The 20791-nt window shown below is 43.5% G+C and overlaps 1 protein-coding gene across 2 annotated transcripts in view; it reads right to left on the reverse strand.

Annotated features, from left to right (window-relative positions):
• OSBPL1A (oxysterol binding protein like 1A) overlaps positions 1-20791 on the reverse strand; it is a 133000-nt gene that overhangs the window by 78311 nt on the left and 33898 nt on the right. The window contains exons 7-15 of one of the 2 annotated variants that reach the window (XM_050941941.1): positions 19279-19423; positions 17319-17386; positions 17185-17229; positions 15719-15792; positions 15559-15622; positions 11611-11709; positions 9746-9868; positions 5578-5659; positions 1840-1946 (exon numbers count right to left, since the gene is read on the reverse strand). In XM_050941941.1, coding sequence (XP_050797898.1) covers positions 1840-1946; positions 5578-5659; positions 9746-9868; positions 11611-11709; positions 15559-15622; positions 15719-15792; positions 17185-17229; positions 17319-17386; positions 19279-19423 — 807 coding nt within the window. Of the gene's footprint in view, positions 1-1839; positions 1947-5577; positions 5660-9745; positions 9887-11610; positions 11710-15558; positions 15623-15718; positions 15793-17184; positions 17230-17318; positions 17387-19278; positions 19424-20791 lie in introns of both variants that reach the window. The other variant, XM_050941940.1, reaches the window with a different exon arrangement.

The following is a 20791-nucleotide window of genomic DNA, read 5'->3' on the forward strand; positions in this document are numbered from 1 at the left end:
GGAAACAATTATGCTATCAAGCCCTTATTTGTATCAAACTATAAAGGTTACAAATATGAACAATTTAAAGTCTGGTACCCTTTTCTTAGCGTCATATGGTATTTATAAAACACTACTTTGCTCATTAAAATAAAAATAGAGGAATGAATTTGGCTTCATATAAAGCAGCATACCTACCAAATATGATCATAGAATAAGAACCACCACACAGAACCATCTCCCTCATTCATGAATGGAGTTTTCACAAGTAGGTATTAGTTTACTGGGTAAAGGAAAATTAAACTAGATCTATGACAAGATAAACAGATCTTTCACCACTCACTCCATTATGTTGCATTTTTGCTCATGCAAGTATAGCAGGCTTGTGAGTAAAGAAGGAGGTTTGCATTAAGACTTTCCATTCCTATCCAAGCCTTGACAATGGATCCAGTGTGTGTGGATCATTGCTAAGGAACTGGAAGTGACTCAACACCAACACAATCTTCCTTATTTTGAAATACAAATGGCTGATAAAGACAAAGCTGAACTGAAGAGTGTCACCACAGGTCAGGAGAACAAGTCTATCTACGGTAACTTGGTTATGAAGCACCCTCCAGAGATCAACGTGAAAAAACAAACATGCAGTACATTTCCACTGAAGTATTAGAATTGCACTCAATAGTATAAACAAACAGGGCACTATCATGATAAGTCCAATGGTGGTGATGGTGGTTGGGGGCGGGCATATCTAAACTATAAATACACATAAAAAGAGAAATTCCCTGGAATAAAGGTGCTGTTAATACCTTGGATTTAACCAATTCCAGATAGAGGGAAGAACCATCTGCATAGGGCCCTGCACATTAGTAACTAAGTGCAATAAAAGGGACACTGCTTTTTTTAAAAGTGTCCATGAAAACAAATTGCTTATCTAAATCAAAAGAGATCTGTCCAAACACATGGAGGAAGGCTGAACAGCTGAAAAAAGATTATTAATCTACAATATGCAAACAAACCCAAGATTCTCTTTTGTATTGATTCCTAGCTGCAGAGGAAAATGTTTCTTTGACGTACCAGATTCCACTAGGGTGGGCAAACTACAGCCCACAGACTGGATCCAACCCATTAGGGCTTTGGATCCAGCTCACACCACTCCAGGAAGCAGCTGGCACCACATCCCTGCAGCCCAGACTGAAGGGGTTCGAAGAGGACTTTGTATGTGCTGCCCGTGCCTGCAGGCACCACCCCCTGCAGCTCCCATTGGCTGGGAAGGGGGAACCACAGCCAATGAGAGCTTCGGGGGAGGTACTCGCAGGCAGGGGCAGCACACAGAGCCCTCTACTTCCCCCTGCCCCCCACAGGGGCCGCAGGGACGCCCTGCTGCGTGCCACTGCCACCCTGGAGCCACTCCAGGTAAGTGGCACTGGGCCAGAGCCAACACCCCAAACCCCTCATGCACCCTGCATCCCAACTCCCTACCCCAGCCCTACAGTCATGGCCCTGCATGCAATTTCCCTACCCAGATGTGGCCCTTGGGCCAAAAAGTTTGTCCACTCCTGCACTAGGTGGTTAGCAAAATGAAAGATAACCCATCTAGTAAAGGTAGAAGCCTCAGAGGTGTATTTGGTTCAGTGCATTAAGTAAGCAAGGCAGCTGCAGGCCTGAAGAGAAATTTGGGGCCTTGGCACATCATATTTGCTGGGGTCTCTGCTCTGCACATTTCTTTTATACTGATGTTGAAGACACTTTGAGGGCCCCAGTACCATTATCCCCCTCTCCCCTGCCTCCCATTAGTTCTGGCTTCAGTGATGCCCTTAAAATAGTTTACGCAATAAGGATGTGAAGTACAGCAATACATACCCCTTCCTGCTTTGTGAAGAGCTTAAGGCAGTTACCCAGAGCCTCACAAGTTTCTTTGGATACTTCAGAGACCACTTCAATTTTCTGAAGAAATGAAGGAGGCATTCCTGAAAGTCAAAAGTACCAAAGGTGAACTGTTTTAGGAGACATCTTAACTACTGATTTTGCATAATTGTTTAACCCTAAATTGTCAACTAAAAATCCTAACTGAATTGTGTGCTACATCAATGCCAGAACAGTAGAAAATGCTCTGTCTACAGTACAGTGCACAAGTTAATATTAGGGGAAGTACCTTCCCCTTGTCCTGAGCTTGGGAAAGGTTGCAAAAAGGTAATTTATTCATAGAGTTGGATACAATTCCACCGCACAGCATGGCTAGGGACTCAAGATGGGAGAACTCTGGCCTTCATGATAAGATTACCCAGCCCCAACCTGGATCCCTCCTTTTACCCCTTCCCCTGGAGTAAAGTGCGAAGACCTCTCCTGTAAGAGCATTGCATGATCCATAGACTAAGGATGGTGTACAGTTACTGCCATCATGCACACCAGGAAGCTGAAGAAAAACCAAGAAGCCACAAAAGTTGGACAACTGAGTTACCAAAAACAGGAATCAGAAGAGAGACTGGTGATAAATATCAAGGGGAAGGGGAAAATCTTTGAATGAAGGCCAAGACAATACCTGATGGAGTAAATTATACAAAACAGCACAAAAATATCGCCATTTCACACCTGAATACAACCATCTCAAATGAATATGTAATAGAGGGTGGAATCATTAGCACTCAGGTCATTTTGTAACTATAACTGTCAGCCTGTTATGCAGGATATAACTCAAGACTCAAGTTTCCCTTTGTCCTTGCTGTAATCCCCTTATTCCTGCATATTAAAAATGGAATTACTCATTCCAAATTAGAAGAAATAGGTTTATTTCATCCTAAAAAAATAGGGTTCATTTAAAAACCACCACCACCACCAGTAACTATGTTGTACATTTGGACAATATCAAATTAAACACCCATCCCATGAATCTGCTGGCAAAAAGTGATAGACCCTTTACGTACTAAGTTGAAAGAAGAGCATGTTCATGCTATACAGTGGTTTGTGGCAAGCCTGGCTTCTGTGTCTGTCAAACAAACCATCCACAAGCATTATATTCATTGCACTACTGCAACAAAAGCAGGAAAGAAAGTAGAGGTTAAGTTTGAACTAGGTGTCTGAGTTTGCAGCATTTCGAAGAGGTCAGATGGCCTTGATAGTAACTACACAGAATACAAGTACCACCACAATCGGTCTCACTAAAAAATATAAGTACTGTCCTGGTGCAAACACAAGAGTCTGAAAATTCAGTGGTGCCAGTTGTATGACACCCTCCAGAGTCTTTTACAAGCCACACAAGAGCACTTTTACTCAACATGCTAGACACTACCCCAGATTACATGAATGTTTGTACTTTGATACATTACAAGAAATTTTTTGGCTTGATTAGACCTATATATATATATATATATATATATATATATATATATATATATATAGTGTAGTGTAATACAAGGGTTTCCATCTCTGGAGCCCCTAATTAAAACTCAGGGTGGACTCAACAGTTCTAACTGTGACCAAGTTGGATAGGCACCTTCCAAAATGAACAATACAAGCAATATTCTACTTTTCACCTCTCCTACATTCAGTTGCTTTTTCCCCCCCTTACTTGATATGAATGACATACACCCAAGCTCTTCCTCCAATATTGTTTTGAATGTTTGGCAAAAAAGCTTTAGAACATGGTCCAACTATGGCCAATCTTAGGCTCATTGTAGGCTTTTCCAGTAGTTAGGTCCACAATAGAGGGCCATCTTGCAAAAGTCCCATCTTCAGTTCACAAGAGTTTCACCTTGGGAAAGGTGAGCTATACTGCCCCCACAGGAGCATGGTTGTCTGATGCAGTCAGACCACAAGTCACTGAAGTCCTTCAAATCAAGACACCATCAATTCAGGGCAATGGTATGTGATCTGAGAAGAGGTGCAAGCCACAATGTACTGGTGCAATGCTTTCTGTGGTAAGCCACTGGGATTGTGCCTTAGATTGAATGTGCTGTCTATATTTCAGTCCTAGATAAATCAAGTTACAAACAGAAATTGGTAGGTGACAAGCCAGGAGCGGTGCAGGGCTAAAGCCACTGTCCCCACCCCCCCAAAGCGGCACAGGGCTGAAGCCAGCAAACCTCCCCACCCCCCCAAAGCTGGGAGCCACACTGGGAGCCCCCTTTGCCTGTACATAACCCCTAATTACCCCCTGCCTACACCCTGAGCAGTTTTCAAACTTTTTGAACCCCCTTAAATTATTTTTTTGGTTGCATCCCACCACAGCCCAGACAGACTGGGTGGCCTCCTGAGTGAGTCAGGGGGTGGGGTGGCGCTCCCTCTCTGGACCCCACTATGTGGAGCTGGTTTGAGCCCCACCACCTCTTCTCTCCTCCCCAGCTCTTCTTCCTCCTCCCCCACCACAGAAGTAAAACTATGCCTACATCCAGTGGTGGCCTCTAGCCTGGAGCCTCAAGTTCTCCCCCACCCCACCCCTGCTGGGCCCTGGTTTCTTTATAGCATGTTGAGGGGGGCCTCAGCAAGAGAAAGGTTGAGAACCCCTTGACTAGCTGACCTCTCGAGGTCCCTTTCAGTCCTACAATTCTATGATTAACAACTAGCAGTCTAATTTGAGCTTAGTAAATTTTAACCACTGTAAAAAGTAGTAAGGACACAAAGGCCAGATCTGTTTATTAAAGATGTTTGTTTTTAAAGCCCCCACTTTTCAGATTATAATATAATTTGAATTCTCAAGTTACCAGTTTCAGAAGTTAAAAAAGTCCATTGATTTCAATTGCATATTATGCATATATGTATATACAAGGCACTAGCCCCAAACAAGTGCAAGTCAGTATCTCTTAAGAAGTTTGATGCCTGTACATAATAGCCAATAAACTGGAACTCTGCTGTTGTATGAAAGTGTCCAATGGAAACAGTGTGTGATTTCAAAAATTTGTAAGCTCTCTCCAAACCCACTGTGTCCCCTTTTTGGCACCTTTATACAAGGACACTGGAATATATGCCATCTCACTGACCCATTAGTTTATTACATTTAATGCATCCCTATTCCACACATTCAGTGCACCACAGTTTTTTTTTTTTTTTTTTTTTTTTTACACACACACACACACACACACACACTACCATGAGCAAATACGTCTTACAAATTGAGGGAGGAAAGAAATTAGAAGCAGTAGCTGATCTCTTGGCAGTTGGGAGAGTAGCTAGAGGGCTTTTTGTACCTTTAAGGGGACAATAAAAGCTACTGCTCTTGTGTTATTTATATGGTTCAACAAGTGATTCCAAATCAGGAGGAGCTCACCTATACACTCAATTATCCTGAAAATGCTATTTATGACAAGTTTCACCATAGTTTAACCCTCTAGGAAGTTGTATTAACCCCCTCAACTGATGTAAAGCATCAGCAGAACCACTAGCTATTGTAAGTAATAAGTTGACAGTTATTTGAAAACTGAAGTATTCAGTCTCAATTTCTAATCGAAAAGCAGTGGTCCTATACTCACAGGCATCATGTTTCCATTTTGGTGACGTTTTATTTGACAAAAAAGAGTGGACTTCCCGATTTTTTACCAAGTGGCTTATCCAACACAGAGCACATCATGAAACTGGAAAAAGAATTGCAATTACTAACAGTGTTACCTTTAGTGGTGCTGCACGATTTAATCATTGCGAGGAAGTTGGAAATCTCTTTATCTAGCCTTTGTTGACACGTTTGTGCCTTCTGCAAACAAAGATAAACAGCAATTTAAAACGTACTTCTAAATGGAAAAAGTTCACATTCTATTAAACATATTAAAATTAAGTTAGAGATACCTAACAATTTGAAAAATTTCATTTTTCTGATGAGAAAAATGTGATTTTATACAGTAAATCAATAGATGACTGGTGCCTCCCCATATTGGGGGGGCATCAGCTAAATGGGAGGACAACTTCCCCATGTATCTCTGCCCTGCCGCCCACAGCCAGGAGCCCCCCCATGTTCTTCCTCCCCAACCCCACATTACTTGCAAGGGGGGAGGGGCTCTGTTCTCCCACTGCACTGGCTCCCCCAGCACATTCAGCTGCTCTCCCTGGCAGCTAGGCCTAGGTGGGGAGCAGGACAGAGCTGCTCCCAGTCATTGCTCCTTGCAGCAGCAGCAGCTGCCTGGGAGGCAGCCCAACTCCCTGCCCAAGCTCAGCTTCTGGGGATGGGGGCTGAGCATGCCAGGGAGAAGGCAGGGCCTCTGGCTTGCTTGGCTGCTGTCCCTGGAAGCTGAGCCTAGGAAGGGGGCAACCTGCCATCACCACAGCCAGGCCTTCTCCCAGGCAGCCACTGGGCTGCACTAGGCAGTGTCCCAGCATGGCTGGAGATGTTCTGGCCCCACCTCTTCTGTTCCCCACCAAGGTGGCTACTGGTGGGGGGGCACTGGACCCTCCATGTCCCCCTACCCCCGAACATGTTGCTCAATCTGGAGTGTCCTCGGACGTGTGTAAAAAAAGCTTCATATGTATTTCTCTCTCTCAAGAAGCATCACTGCACATTTAAATGGCTATATCCCAAACCACTTTCATTACAGTATATAAATTGCTTCTAAAAAGTTTATTGAAATCAAGTTTTGTTCACAGACCAACGGTTACATAAGCTATTTTTCTCCTCATTTAGTCTTGCCACTTAGAGTACAGAGTAGACATACCCTAAGCCCAGGCCTGTCGAACACGGACTGTTTCTGAGCCTGTGACTGAGCATCCACTCTGCAACAGAAACCTGGGTTTGCAGTTGCTGGACCCAGCTCTCACAGCTGTGCTAACATGACCGTATTGCACTACATAGACCTTCAACATGGGTCTGGACCTTGACCTGTATCCACACTGCAAAATGACAGGGCTTGGACCTGAATTGTAGTGGTACTCTGGCTCTGATCCACGCCCTACAACATGGGTCCTGAGTGCCTGCTGACCTGAGTCAGACTGATTTATGTGGGGATGGAAAGGGGGTTTGGGCTCAAATCAGAGTCCAAGCCGTGCCTTAGCGTGCAGTGAAGACATACCCTTATCACAGGCAGCCTCTTTCAGCACTTTAGTTGATTAAAGTGGACAAATGCTGGCAAGTGAAGAGTTAAACCCAGAACTTTGTTTTTGGATATCCAAACGCACAGGGAAGGGCAGACATTGCTTCTCAGGATCAGGTCCTTAGGCTCCATTGTAGTTTGGAAGCATCTACTTACACAAAACATCCCCATTCCAGTGAAGTCCCAAATACACTGGGCTTTTGAGTAGTGATTGCAGCATGCATTGCTGTATTTGCAGAGTAACTAGGATACTTGGCAACACTCCAGATTTGATTTAAACGTGTTAAAGAAAAGAAATAGCCTCTGTAAACTTCCTTTGTAGAGGGAATGTAAAGACCACTCATGAAATTTATAGCTAAACAAAGCTTTCTACTGCCAGAGATGTGTCAGTTTCTGGGAGTACAAGTCTGTCAAGGTGACACAGCTAAGAACTCTCAGATTTCACAGCATAAATTTAAGCACTAATGAAGTAAGTTTAGTTTAACTAGAGCAGAATTATTCATTAATCAAGTAAGTGACATATGATGCTGTTTCTCCAGTAAAAAGAACAGTGCTCTAGTGTTCTTGAATTATACAAGTTATTTGGCATGAACCTGTCATAAGACTACATAATATATAGGATATTCGGGCTGTAATAAGTCACTTCAAAGCTAGCATTCTCATTGGTGGCAGCGAGAGAGTGTGGAGATTTGAAATAAAGTGCCGGGGGGTAGCCAAGGAACAACGGTGACCCTGTCTCATTAGACAAATGAAGTTGTGGTGGAGCAAGCTGTGAGGAGATTAGTTTCAGGGGGTTTCTTCCACTCAGATGTCAAATCCAAGACTGAAAACTACATGGTAAAAAGCCCTGGGACTTGTTTAAAGACTCTTCAGAACCTTTGCTGAAAAAAGTCTTCAAGGAATGAGGAGTTTCAACTATGATTATATACAACTTTATAAAATTAAAGATCAGCATGTATATAGTTGTCCTCTCCACCCCCTTTCATCCTCTGTATGTTGCTTCTCTTCAGATTATTCTTTTATAAGGTCTTCCTCTCTGCATCCCATCTTCCTCTCTGGGCCAGTCTGGCTGAGGGGCCTATCTCACCATGATACACCACAGCAACTCAACAAAAAGCAAACACTGTGGTATGTCAAAGGACATGTAATTTGGTTGGGGAGCGCAGCCCACAGTGAAGAACAGGGCATGAGCCACCATTTCCAAATTGAAGTCTCCCCCAATCATCTCTAGTCAGTATTTAAACTATTGCAGTAAATTGCAGGAATAGAATGTAAATGAAATAAAGGTTTGCTTTTCATTAGTGTAGCCTTCAGAGAGTTTCCTGTCTAGTAACCTTGAACTTTTCTGTACCCCACTACTTTCCTTTAATACACTAGACAAGTTTTCTAAAGGCAGAAGTTTGATGGTAGAGCAGGGGCGGGCAAAGATTTTGGTCTGAGGGCCACATGGGGTTTTGTAAATTGTATGGACGGCCGGTTAGGGGAGTGGGTCATGGCCCAGCCCCCACCTCTAATCTGCCTTCTCCCTCACAGGACCCCTGCCCCATGCAACCCCCTGTTCCCTGACAGCCCTCTGGGGCCCCTGTCCCATCCACAGATCCCCACTCCCTGACCACCCCCTGCCACCCCATCCAACCCCTGCTCTCATTCCTGACACCCCCTCCCCGGGACCCCTGCCTATCTAACCATCCTTTCTCCCTGTCCCCTGACTACCTCCGGAACCCCTGCCTCTGACTGCCCCCTGCTGTCCCATCCAACCCTCCCTCCTTCCTGACTGCCCCCCCCCGGACCCCTGCCCCATTCAACTCCCTGTTCCTCCCACAGCCACCCTGACCCCTTATCCATACCCCTGCCCCCGACCACCCCCCAAACTCCCCTGCCCTCTATCCAACCCACCCTACTTCCTTTCCTCTTACCGTGCTGTCTGGAGCCTCGGTGGCTGGTGGTGATACAGCCGCGCTGCCTGGCTGGAGCCGGACCATGCCGCCACCACCAAGCAGCACAGAGCACCAGGTCAGACTAGGCTCTGCAGCTGCACTGCCCCAGGAGCTCACAGCCCCACCACCCAGAGCATTGCGCTGAAGCAAGCGAGCTGAGGCTGCGGGAGAGGGGTGGACAGCAGGGAAGGGGCCGGGGGCTAGCCTCCCAGGTCAGGAGCTGGGCAGGATGGTCCCACGTGCCGTAGTTTGCCCACCTCTGTGGTAGAGCCAGCACCACAGCAAGAACTCAGTTTCATAGTAAACTGAAGACCCTCATAAGCAACTTTGAAGTTATATGAAATGCCATGCATTAAGTCAATTCAGATGAGGGCCCTATACATTAACTCTTGTTTCTAAGCAGTATATAAATCAAAACCATACTGTATCAGAACAGTATATTGCTGAGGGTTACATACTACAAAGTCTGGACTACCTTAGTGAAGACTTTAAGACTTAGCGGACACTTAGTCAAGTACTTCAAGCTCCCTCTTCTGGCCAAAAGTGCTCAAAACAGTTTACCTTGTAATGGTTCAGTTCTGTGTACATTCTTAAAGACAAGTAGTAGTAGTATACATTCGCTATTTTATATACGCACTATTAAGCATGAATGAGACATTACAAACTTTATTCTAAATGCCATCAGTGTTTGTGTCTACTGAGAACATCCAAGTAAATCTTACCCAAACCAGAAATGGTAAATTAGCTCTAGAATTCTATAAAGAATAGCAAGCACCAATTTACAGTTTGCCAGATGTAAAAGCCATGTATTCCCATACATACTTTCAGCGTTTCTTGCAATTCTGCAACAGATACTGTATCATCATCTTCCTCGTCACTCAGCTGTTCTTGGGTACAGTAGTGAGTACTGTATGCAGAGTGGTCTTCTATTGCCTCCAGCCAGTTCTGAAAGTAAAGCAGCCACTGCAAGAATTCAGCACGCATTTTAAAGAGCACACTTCTACTTCAGCAGCAGCTGAACATTGGCCAATGTAAGAAGGGCCGGCTTTATGAACTGCGGGGCCCAATTCGAATACCTGGTGGCAGTCTGGGGCTTCGGCGACACTTCAGCAACAAGGGGGTCCACTCTGGGTCTTCCACGGCACTGAAGGACCCCCCCACCAAAATGCTGCCAAAGACTCAGAGCATACCCCTCCCCCTACCGCTGCAGAAATGCCGAAGACCTGGAGAGGACCGGGTGAGTAAAAAAATTTTTTTAAATTAAAAAGGTGCCTAAGGCATGGGGCCCGATTCCAGGGCGTAAGAACCAACTGGTACCTCAGAAGAAAGCAAAGACTCCTTGACATTGCTAGAAAATGCCCAGTGTTTTTAGACAGTTACTCCATTTTCAAAAAAAGTGTATAATACACAAAGGAGAATGGCTTGTTAATAAGTTATTGGACAGGTGTTATTTATTCCTTCTTATGACGCAAGAACTAGGGGTCACCAAATGAAAGGCAGCAGGTTTAAAACACAAACCAAAGGAAGCATTTCCTCACACACAGTCAGTCTGTGGAACTCTTTACCAGAGGATGTTGTCAAGGCCAAGACTAACAAACCACCACCAACCAACCCACCACCCACCCCCACCCCAACCACCAAAATACACACACACACACCCCAGATAAATTCATGGAGGATAGGTCCATGAATGGCTTTTAGCCAAGATGGGCAGGGAAGGTGTCCCTAGCCTCTGTTTGCCAGAGGCTGGGAGTGGGCAGCAGGGGATGGATCACTTGGGGATTACCAGTTCTGTTCATTCCCTCTGCGCCACCTGGCATTGGCTGCAGCCAGAAAGGAAGATACTGGGCTAGATGGACCTTTAGTCTGACCCAGCATGGCTGTTCTTGTGACAGGGACTCTTGATCTGAGTTAGCTTCCTTGTTTTGCTCGACTCCAAGTGACTTGCTGGAGGTCATACAAGTAGTTTGTGCCTCTGTTCCCAGTCTCCAAAATGGAGATTATACTTCTCTCATCCTGTGTCTTGTCTATTTAGATGACAAGCTCTCTGGGGCAAGGACTGCTTTGCCATTTTGTTTGTACAATGCCTGGCACAGTAGGGCTCAAGTCCAAGTTGGGCTTTGGGCACTACTGCCAGATAAAAGGTTTTTGTGCCCAGATTTTTTCGCCTTTAATCATGTTTTATAGGTGAAGGATAAATAGTATGTTCAATACATTTATTACTGTAGCACCTAGGAGCCCTAGTCACAATAGGGCTATTAGTTCTCCCAGCTCGGGGGAGGACATTATCCCTTGTTTAGAACACGTGGTCCTAACCACAGCTTTGAACCTATTTGCAAGAATACACTAATTAACTACCTTTTTTGCTTTGGGATGAGGGACGAGTAAGTTGCAACAGAAGTTTAGGAGCTCAAAACAACCTCTCACTAGTTAGGCAATGCCAAAAGATTGAACAGGTTTTCCTATAACCAGCTATTTCAGCAGTGGAACAGCAAGAAACATACAACTATTCTGAATGCCATGTGTCCATGAGCCAGATCTCTATACTACTAGTGAATCCAAAAGTATAGTATTAATATACACAGCTCAAGGATTCAGAGTTAGCTCCATGCAACCAAAATTAGATTTTCTCTTCCATCTACACAAAAAAGTTACAAGATTAGAGACTTAATGAAATTGGTAGTTACCTCTCTAGCCTTAGGAGGAGAGTTTTTAGGAACTTTAAAACTGTGAACACTGTCATCGAAGCATTTGACAGAGAAAAGGCAGCTGTCTGTAGATTTTACCTTTGGAAAAAAAAATCATGAGTTTACAGATTCCAGAAACAGCAACTAAGGTTTAAAAAAGTTTTACTGGCAGTTATAGAATATTAGAGCATAGTACTCCTCTAAAGTACCTACAAATGGTAATATAGGTTATGTTTGCCCTGGTTTTCAATTCAAATGTGCTCAGTTTACAAGCAAAAGATGACTTAAACTAGCCACCTGCCATACAAAGGGAGCTTTGTCTAAGCAAAGCTGTTCCTTGCCCTGATCTCATGCATCACAAGTAAAGGCTGTGCAGAACACTAAATTAAATCTGCACATCCACAATGTCTTCAAATTTACGTCCTCAGCAACCCCTATGCAACTACTGCTTTCAATGGTTTGCACAGGTGCAGCCAGTTGGAACGTAGCAAGCTTATGGATGCATAAGAACAGTCATTCAGCTGGACAAGGAGTAGTAAAAAAGGCTGCTATGACCATCCACAAGAAGCAGACCTGCTTAAAGTAACGTAAGTCATTTATCAGACTAGAAACTCACTTTGAAGGAACAGTTTAATATAGTTTTAAACACAAGCAGTAAGAAACTGGTACTTACCTTCTCTTAACTGTTGTACAAGATGTATTGCATATGTCCATAACATTGGCGGTATGCATGCGCTTCATGCACCAGTGCTGGAGAGCTTTTCCTAGCAGTACCTACAGGGGAAGCCACGCTCAACTCCCTGTGCTGTGAGCAAGGGATAAAGGGCAGAGATGCTCCACCCCTCCTCCAGTTCCTTTGTACCAGAACCCAATGGTAGACTGATGCAACAAGGAAGAAGGGTGGTCGTGTAATGGATATATGGAACCATCCTGAAAAGTAGTTACATAACTGCTGTTCCTTCGGGTGCTTTCATATGTCCACTACACTGCAGGAGACTCCAAAAGCTGTTACCCCAGGAGGCGGAGCTCACACGCACTGGAAGAGGGATGTACAGCCACTTTGCCTGCATTTGCATTAAATCCCTTGAAGCTGCAGATGGTGCATGATGTCTGGTAAAAGTATGAATCAAGGACCACATCACTGGTCTACAAATGTCCACAACTGGGACATGTGCCAGAAATGTCCCTGAAGTTGAATGTGCTCTGGTGGACAGCACTGTTAGCCTATGAGGAGGAGTTACTCCTCTTAACAGTATAAGCCATTGCAATACACCTACATGTCTGGAGAGGCGGCCACTGACTTGAGTAACTACTGGTATCCTTTAAAGTCATCTGGTACTGGGGGAAATGACCTCTCCAGTGATGCCCTGGTACCAGAGAAGAGGAAGTGGTTTACAGCAGAGGCAAAGGAGATGGCTCTGAGTTGGTCTTGCAGTACCAATATGGGCTGCAGTACCAGTGGTTATTCCAGAGCTAGCAATGATAACTCAAATGCATGGGTTATCAGGTTCAGTACCATCACTGGTCTCAGGGTACATCTACACTGCAATTAAAAAAACCTGGCTGACCTGTGCCAGCTGACTCGGGCTTACAGGGCTCTGTTTAATTGCAGTATAGACATTCAGACTCAGGCTGAAGCCTGGGCGCAGTGACCCTGTTAGGTGGGAGCCAGAGTCAGCTGGTACAGGCCAGACAGAGTTGTCTAACTGCAGTGTAGAAACTCCCTCAGAGCTGGTAGGAGAAGTGTCCCACCTGTGGGAATACTCATATGAGAGGAATTGGTTCTAGAAATTGGAGACATCTGCAACCAACAGGGCCATTGTGAGGAGTTAGTATGGTACCAAGCTCCAGGCTTGCCTGGGGCAAGTGTCCCAATCCCTGGGCAGACTGTCTCACAGCCCCAGCAATGAGAAACAGTGGTCTCTACGCTCTTGGTACTGGGAAACCTGAGATTCTGGAGAAGTCTTGGAGCACCTGGAGAATCTGGTGAGGTATGGTGCTGGCAGAGGTGCTCTGTGACCTCCATCAGGATCTATGCCTGAAGCACAGTACTGAAGCAGCATGGACAACTTCCAAGCCAGTAGTACTTGGCACAGGGGATCTTGAGCTGTCCCTGTGGAATGTGGCAGTGCTGAGCCTAAGACAAGTGATGCCAAGGACAAGTGACCCAGTGCCTCTAAAAGGCTATGCCAGTGCCAGGTGAGGGTGCTCACACTGAAGCAGAGACTACAGCGATACTGACAGGCATAGTAAGTCTAGCTGCAGCAACAGCCTTCACTTGAGTCTGTACCAACAGGCTGCTGACCCACAGCAATCAGCCAAGACTGCTCTATCACCACTGGAGAAGTTGCCTGTTACAATGGTTCCTGATAGGGGACCAGGGTTGATGTCTCAGGTCTAAGTGAGTCTGTGTCGGCGAGCAGCAAGTCGAAGGATGCATTCTACCATCAGTACCTGAAGGATGCTTTGTGAAAGAGTCCCATACCCTATGCTTCAAGGAGCCAGAAGTGGACATAGGCTTGTGCTTTGAGGCTAGGACTTCGGTTCCGTGGCCTTGAAGAGGACAGTCCTGGAGACTCAGTCTTTCAGCTGACATGACCAGGGAAGTATTCTGGGAAGGAGTCTTTGATGAGCTTCTCTTAGATGATGGTGGCTCCAACGCTGGTCTAAGAACAGCTTCCATAAGAATATAATGGAAGCACTACTTCCTCAACTTTGTCTAAGCCCTGGAGACTAAAAGATAGGTGATCTACATCTCTGATGTAGCTTTCACTCAAACACTTGAGGCAACTGGGAAATGGAGGGGGCGGGGTTTGTCACTAACAAGTATAGGTTTCCCGCAGCCTGGGCAAGATTTCAACCCCCGGGACCTCGGCATAGGCTCCCTGGTACCAGGCAGGGTCCAAAGACTGACCAGACTGGAAGGACCCCAAAAGAAGGGCTAAATCAAAATGAAAAAGGATCAAGAGCTTTTTTTGGGGAGGGGGAGTAATACTAGGTAGATTGGTGTTCCTTGTGAACGATTCAATGCTCCAGCTATGGATGTAAGAAGGAACTAGAGAGGCAGTGCTCTCTGTCCTTTATACTCTCACCCCTATGTGTAGCACTAGGGAAAGTTCTCCAGCACCATGGCACAGGGTACACACACACAGCATAATGTACACATACGAGCACCCAAAGTAGTAACATTATTACTGCGAATGGATTAGATTTTGCTAGCGGCATATATTGAGCACCATATTTCTGAAGTTCCACTTTTTAAAAGCCAACCATTTACGTTTAATTAAAAAATAATCACAGGTAGCTCCTCTTCACTGCAAATTTTTTTTGCCAGAAGTCTAACAATTTCACATTCTCTTTAGAAAGCAGGTTATAGTTTAAGATTGCTTATTAAGAATATTAAGCGCTAAAGAGGGGAGGGTTTTTTTTTTTTTTAAACCTGAAATTGCTGACTTGAGATGTAGGCTCAAAGCAACTTTCTACATGCCCAAATAGTGCCTCCCATATCTTGCTACTTTTAAGCAGTGTAGTGTCCTACTTCCTTCCCCTGCCAGAACCTTTAGCAGCATATAGTAGTGCTGTGCAATGATAAATACAGATGCAGCCTGCCTTGCACTGTGACATGTACACACACCTGTAGTGCCTGTACTCTACACACTGCTGTAAGTATAGACGTAGATTTAGTTACAAAAGTGTAAAATTCTTTATATAAAAATGCTACTTCATGCCACATATTACAAACAAAATAATGATTCTGTATTATATATTACAGAGAGGCATCATATAAGGCATGAAATATGGGAAGTCATCTAAGCCACAGTGATCTGGAAAAAAGTTGAAGGAACTGAGCCAGAAGCCATATGTAGTGACTTAGCCAAGGAATTCAGTCTTTATGTGCACAATATCAGTGTATGACTGGCATTTTAGAAGCCCTGCTTCACATCCTACCGTGCAGACAGCTTGTGTCAGGTGCTTGCATCCTTGGCGATGATCATTATTTACTGCATCAGCCCTTTGGAAGATTAAAAAAAAGATTTTAAAGTGGAAAGGTAGGGGTCATTAAGATTGTTAAGATTCTAATCATCAAGAAATTAAGTGTGACACTTACTGTTTGCGATACCAGGAAAGGACTCCATGTTCCAGTACTACCCAGTAAAGTTTCCAGCCAAAAAACCTTAAACTCTAAAAGAGAATGTCAGTCATTTCAAAGCCCATAGCTACTCCTGATAACTGATAGCAGTACTTGGTGGCTAACAGTCTACATTACTTATAGCTTGCAAATTTATTTTTCAACTTCAAATGTGATCCAAGAGCTATATCTATTAAAACTCTCAACATTAAATCAGTATGTGTTTTTTCAACCATTCTATTTCCTTCCCCAAGAAATGGGAGAACATTTATAAAAAACAAGTACAAGTTTGGTTGTATCCACAAAGACAACAACATTTATGGAGTTTTAATAAGCATCATTACTCAATAGGAACATTCCTGGTCCATTAAGTTTAGCTTTGTTGTAGTTCAGCACTCAATATGGCCATCCACATATCTGATCCCTTATACTGGAGTGGTTGTTAGCACCATAAAGGTTTCTTACATATTCTATAATCAAAGTAACTCATCTAACCAATCTGACACATGCAACAAAAAAACTGAAGATGAATGCAGATAGTGAGAAGTGACCTGAAGGGTTGCCAGATGCACAGCAGTGTCTACTTTTAAGAGTTTATAGCAATGTTAAGAGATGCCTAAAAATCAAGCCTTCTAAATCACCATTAGATAGCATGAGGAGAGTGTGCTTTACAAGCTGCAGCTTAATATTTCGGTTTTTAGAATGTAAATAAATGGTTTCATATCAGCAGTAAACCAACTCTGAATTACACTGAACTTTAGTTTAAGCCAAAGTATTTGTAAGATTTTAAAAAATATATACTCTTCAAAAGTTCGAGAGAAAGTTGCTTCATGTATTGTACTTAAGCACATCTTTATAGGATTGAGAGGAGTTGCATAAAGATTTTCCCTATAATAAATCATGAGAGCTAGAACATCTTTTGAGAACTGGACAGAACAGAAATGTTTGTAAGTTTTTATTACCATCTTCTCTATAAATTCAGTTTTCAAGGCTTTTAGGAATGGGCTCTATCCTATGGATAATGCTGAATAGCAGTGAGCCAGTAGTCAGATTACCTAGATCTTAATGTGGCCTTCAAAACTGTAGTAGAAGCACAGCCCAATTATTAATGGAGTTGATCTTTAAAAGGTAGGCAAGCACTATCCCCACTGTACAAATGGGAACTGTGACACAGGGTAGATGAAGCAAGATTTGTCCAAGGTCACAGGCAGCCTGTGGCTGAGCCAGGTATTGCACCTAGATATCCTGAACCAGGACCACCCTTCCTATCCTAGGATTAGTTTTGGAAATATGTTGTAATATACCAGTCAAGATATCACAGAAAAGCCACTATTCATCAGCCCCCTCTGAAGAACAGAGAATACGATCTGGTGGGATAGACTTGGAAAACTATGTTTGGGTTGTATTACATATTATGAAAAGGGAAAGTAAAAGAAAAAACATACCTTCCACAGGAGACCTTCATATCGTTTCAGGCGTTTGTTCATTACCTATGTAAAATAATTTTTTTAAAAACAATAAAAAACTTATCCAACTAATTGCTTCTTGAACAGTTTAATATAGGATCTTTTGTACTCACCTTTCCAATGCTTCCTGCAAGTATCTGTTTTATTTCTACACCTTGGGCTAGATCAAACGGTGTCTGGTCTGTTTAATAACCAAAATAAAATCCAGAAGAGAGTTTAGTTTTAATTAAGAGTTAAATCTGTTGCAGGGCATTTAATGCTGTGGATAGGTATTATGTACTCATTACATTGGATGTATTTAATATGGCATAAGGTTTCTATCCAGCTCTGAGGGAAAGCAATGGCAATGTTTTGCTTGTTTGAACATTAATCGATAGAAAGAAGAGCTGGCAGGAGAGTGGTATAGGAGCTATGATTCATTTCCTACAGTAAGACACTTTCTGAACTTCCTATGTTTCTACACCAATACGCCTACCTTACAAGATTTGCTCACTTGCCAGACAAGAGCAAGTCTTAATTGACCGATAAATTGTATTATATTTGTTATGCTAAAACCGTGGCAAGTTGAATTTTGCGAGGATTACAGAAGCCTAATTTTATTCTAATCAACATCTGCCAGTTATTTACTTAAAGCAACAGAGTCCTGTGGAACCTTTAAGACTAACAGATGTATTGGACCATAAGCTTTCGTGGGTGAATACCACTTCGGCAGACGCATGTAATGGAAATTTCCAGAGGCAGGTAGCAACAGTTATTTACTTGTAATTTAACCAGAGTGTTACAGTCAATTTAATACAAAGTGACAAGATGAAAATCCCACCTGTAGAGTTTAAGAGAACCTGAAGTGACACAAGAACATCAGTCCCAATGACTTTCCATGAACTGAAAATTCCTCTGCTTTTACACTGCTATGCTCATCTCTGGCAGAGTCAACAAAAAGTGACCCAGTACCTGTCTACATGGTACAGCACCACAGACTGCAAGCGTGTGAATTCTAATGTACACCAACATGATGCACACTAACTGGCCCCTGTAGACACTGCTGGTGAGCGCTAAGAGCTCCCTACTGCATTTTAATTTAGTACATGAGTTAGAGTGCAATAGGGAACTTTTAGTGTACCTCAACAGGGTCTTCGCAAGCCAGTTACCATCCAACACATTGTGTGCATTAGAACAGAAAAAGCAGCAAAGAATCCTGTGGCACCTTATAGACTAACACATGTTTTGGAGCATGAGCTTTCATGGGTGAATACCCACTTCATCGGATGCATGTAGTGGAAATTTCCAGGGGCAGGTATATATACGCAAGCAAGCTAGAGATAACAAGGTTAGTTCAATCAGGGAGGATAAGGCCCTGTTCTAGCAGTTGATGTGTGAAAACCAAGGGAGGAGAAACTGGTTTTGTAGTTGGCAAGCCATTCATAGTCTTTGTTTAATCCTGAGCTGATGGTGTCAAATTTGCAGATGAACTGAAGCTCAGCAGTTTCTCTGAAGTCTGGTCCTGAAGTTTTTTTGCTGCAGGATGGCCACCTTAAGGTCCGCTAGAGTGTGGCCATGGATGTTGAAGTGTTCTCCTACAGGTTTTTGTATATTGCCATTCCTAATATCTGATGTGTCCATTTTCCTCTCTACGGAAAAGGATAAATGAGACCTCCCCTCCTTCCCAGCCCCAGGTCAGGGGCTGCCGTGGTTGGGGAGGGAGCGCACATCCATTGCATTAGAAAGGTAAGACTACTGATATCAAAATATGAGTAGTGCGCTTTTATTGTAGAACAAAAAAGATTAAAAAGGTTGGGTTTTTTGGGTTGTTTTTTAAATATAGTGCCTCTATCCAAAGCGCTTTACAATAGTTTGAACTAATGGAACAAACATTTGGAAAGATCATTAAGTGGTCTGCAAAAAAGAAGTTTGAGAACCACTGCATTAGAATTCATAGCCTGCAGTTCGCATTGCTGCACCATGCAGACAAGCCCTCACATCTAATAGTTAAGCAGTGACTAATAAGTACTTCCATAAAAGTGACACCGGTTTAGTTCCTTTGCTTCATATTTAAAAACTAAGAACTTTACTTACCATTTTTGTTTCTGATTTTAGAGTCTGCACCTTTTTTTAGAAGTTTTAAGGCACAGTGCTTGTGAGCACGGTATGCTGCACAATGTAATGGCGTATTTCCCATCTGATCAGTACAGTTAATATCAGGAGGCTTTGGCCTGTTCAACTAAAAAATTCAAAACAAAAAACCAGATTGTTATATTTACAGGTTAAATTTAGTTTTCCCTATTGCACTATATATAACCTGAGCAATTTAAGGCTACCCCGAAATCTTGAAATATAGACTAGGCACTGAAAAGTAGGGTATGAAAGGGGGTCATGCTATGGGAAGTGCAAGGGCTACAGCAGTGAAATGAGAAGTTCTGTTACAAGTAGCTACTTCCAAGTGTTCTTGACTTAAGTATCCCCATCCCATCTCCCATGTGCAATGTAGCACAGAACTGGCTGCATTTCTATGGTATTCTTAATAGTTTAAATATTTTGTGTTCCTCTGAGAGCAGGAAGATAACAGAAATTGAGTTTAGAGATTCTAAAATAGAGAACCTTTTACCACTGAGGCCTTCTGAAGTTAATAAGGACAGTACTACCAAAAAAAAAAGTGTTCAGTTCACTGTATTTGTAATTCTATAAAGGTGTGCACCCATCACTTATGTCCAAGATATTCTCATTTTGTTCAGAAGCATGTCTGGAAGGAGTATAAAAAACTCCATGGGAAAACTGAAGTAGTTGCTAATAAAAACCTAGTGCATGAAAGACAAGATGTACAGGAAACCCTAACTCATTAGGGAAGGGATTATTCGGTCCCTTGGGCAGCAGACTAACAAATATACATAAACAATTTTAGCAGATTCAAGAGAAAACCGATATGTCTTTTGTAACATGGTACATGGCTAGTAGAGAAACTGCTGCCATGAGAGTTCCCTACTCTTTTGAAGCTATTTGCGGTAATACAGTAGTTCTCAAAAAAACATTTGATCAGGCCCCCGTTTGTGTCTGTAGTTATTTACGCTTCTCCCCTAGCCCCCATACATATATCGTCACCTAGTTCTGAAGGCAGAGTGGAGAGCAGAGGCTGCTGGCTGGGCACCCAACTCTGAAGGCAGCTCCCCACCAGCAGCAGCACAGAAGTGATATTCATCAATAACACTTTTTGCAGCAGACTTAGTACCCCATTGCAACCCTTACTTCTGCACTGCTACTGTCACCCCAGGGCTGACAGCTGGAGCCCTGCTGCCTCCCAGTGAGGAATGGGGGTGTGGGGGGAAGAGCCCAAGATGCCTCTCCTGGTGAGGGATTGGTTGGGGGAGAAGAGCCTGAGTCTAGGTGGCAGGGCTCTGGCCGTCCCCTTTTATCCCCACCTTCTGGGTGTGCACAGTCCTTCTGCACAAACCCCAGCCACCCAAGGATGACAGCCAGAGCTCTTCCAAAACAAAGCACACAGCTCACACCTCCCTGACACATTCCTGTGCCTCCTATGGAAGCCCACCACATAATTTAAGAACCACTGTGTTAATAGATAAGGCCAGAGGGGAAC

The sequence above is a fragment of the Gopherus flavomarginatus genome, chromosome 2, assembly GCF_025201925.1.
Source record: "Gopherus flavomarginatus isolate rGopFla2 chromosome 2, rGopFla2.mat.asm, whole genome shotgun sequence".
Classification (NCBI taxonomy): Eukaryota; Metazoa; Chordata; order Testudines; family Testudinidae; genus Gopherus; species Gopherus flavomarginatus.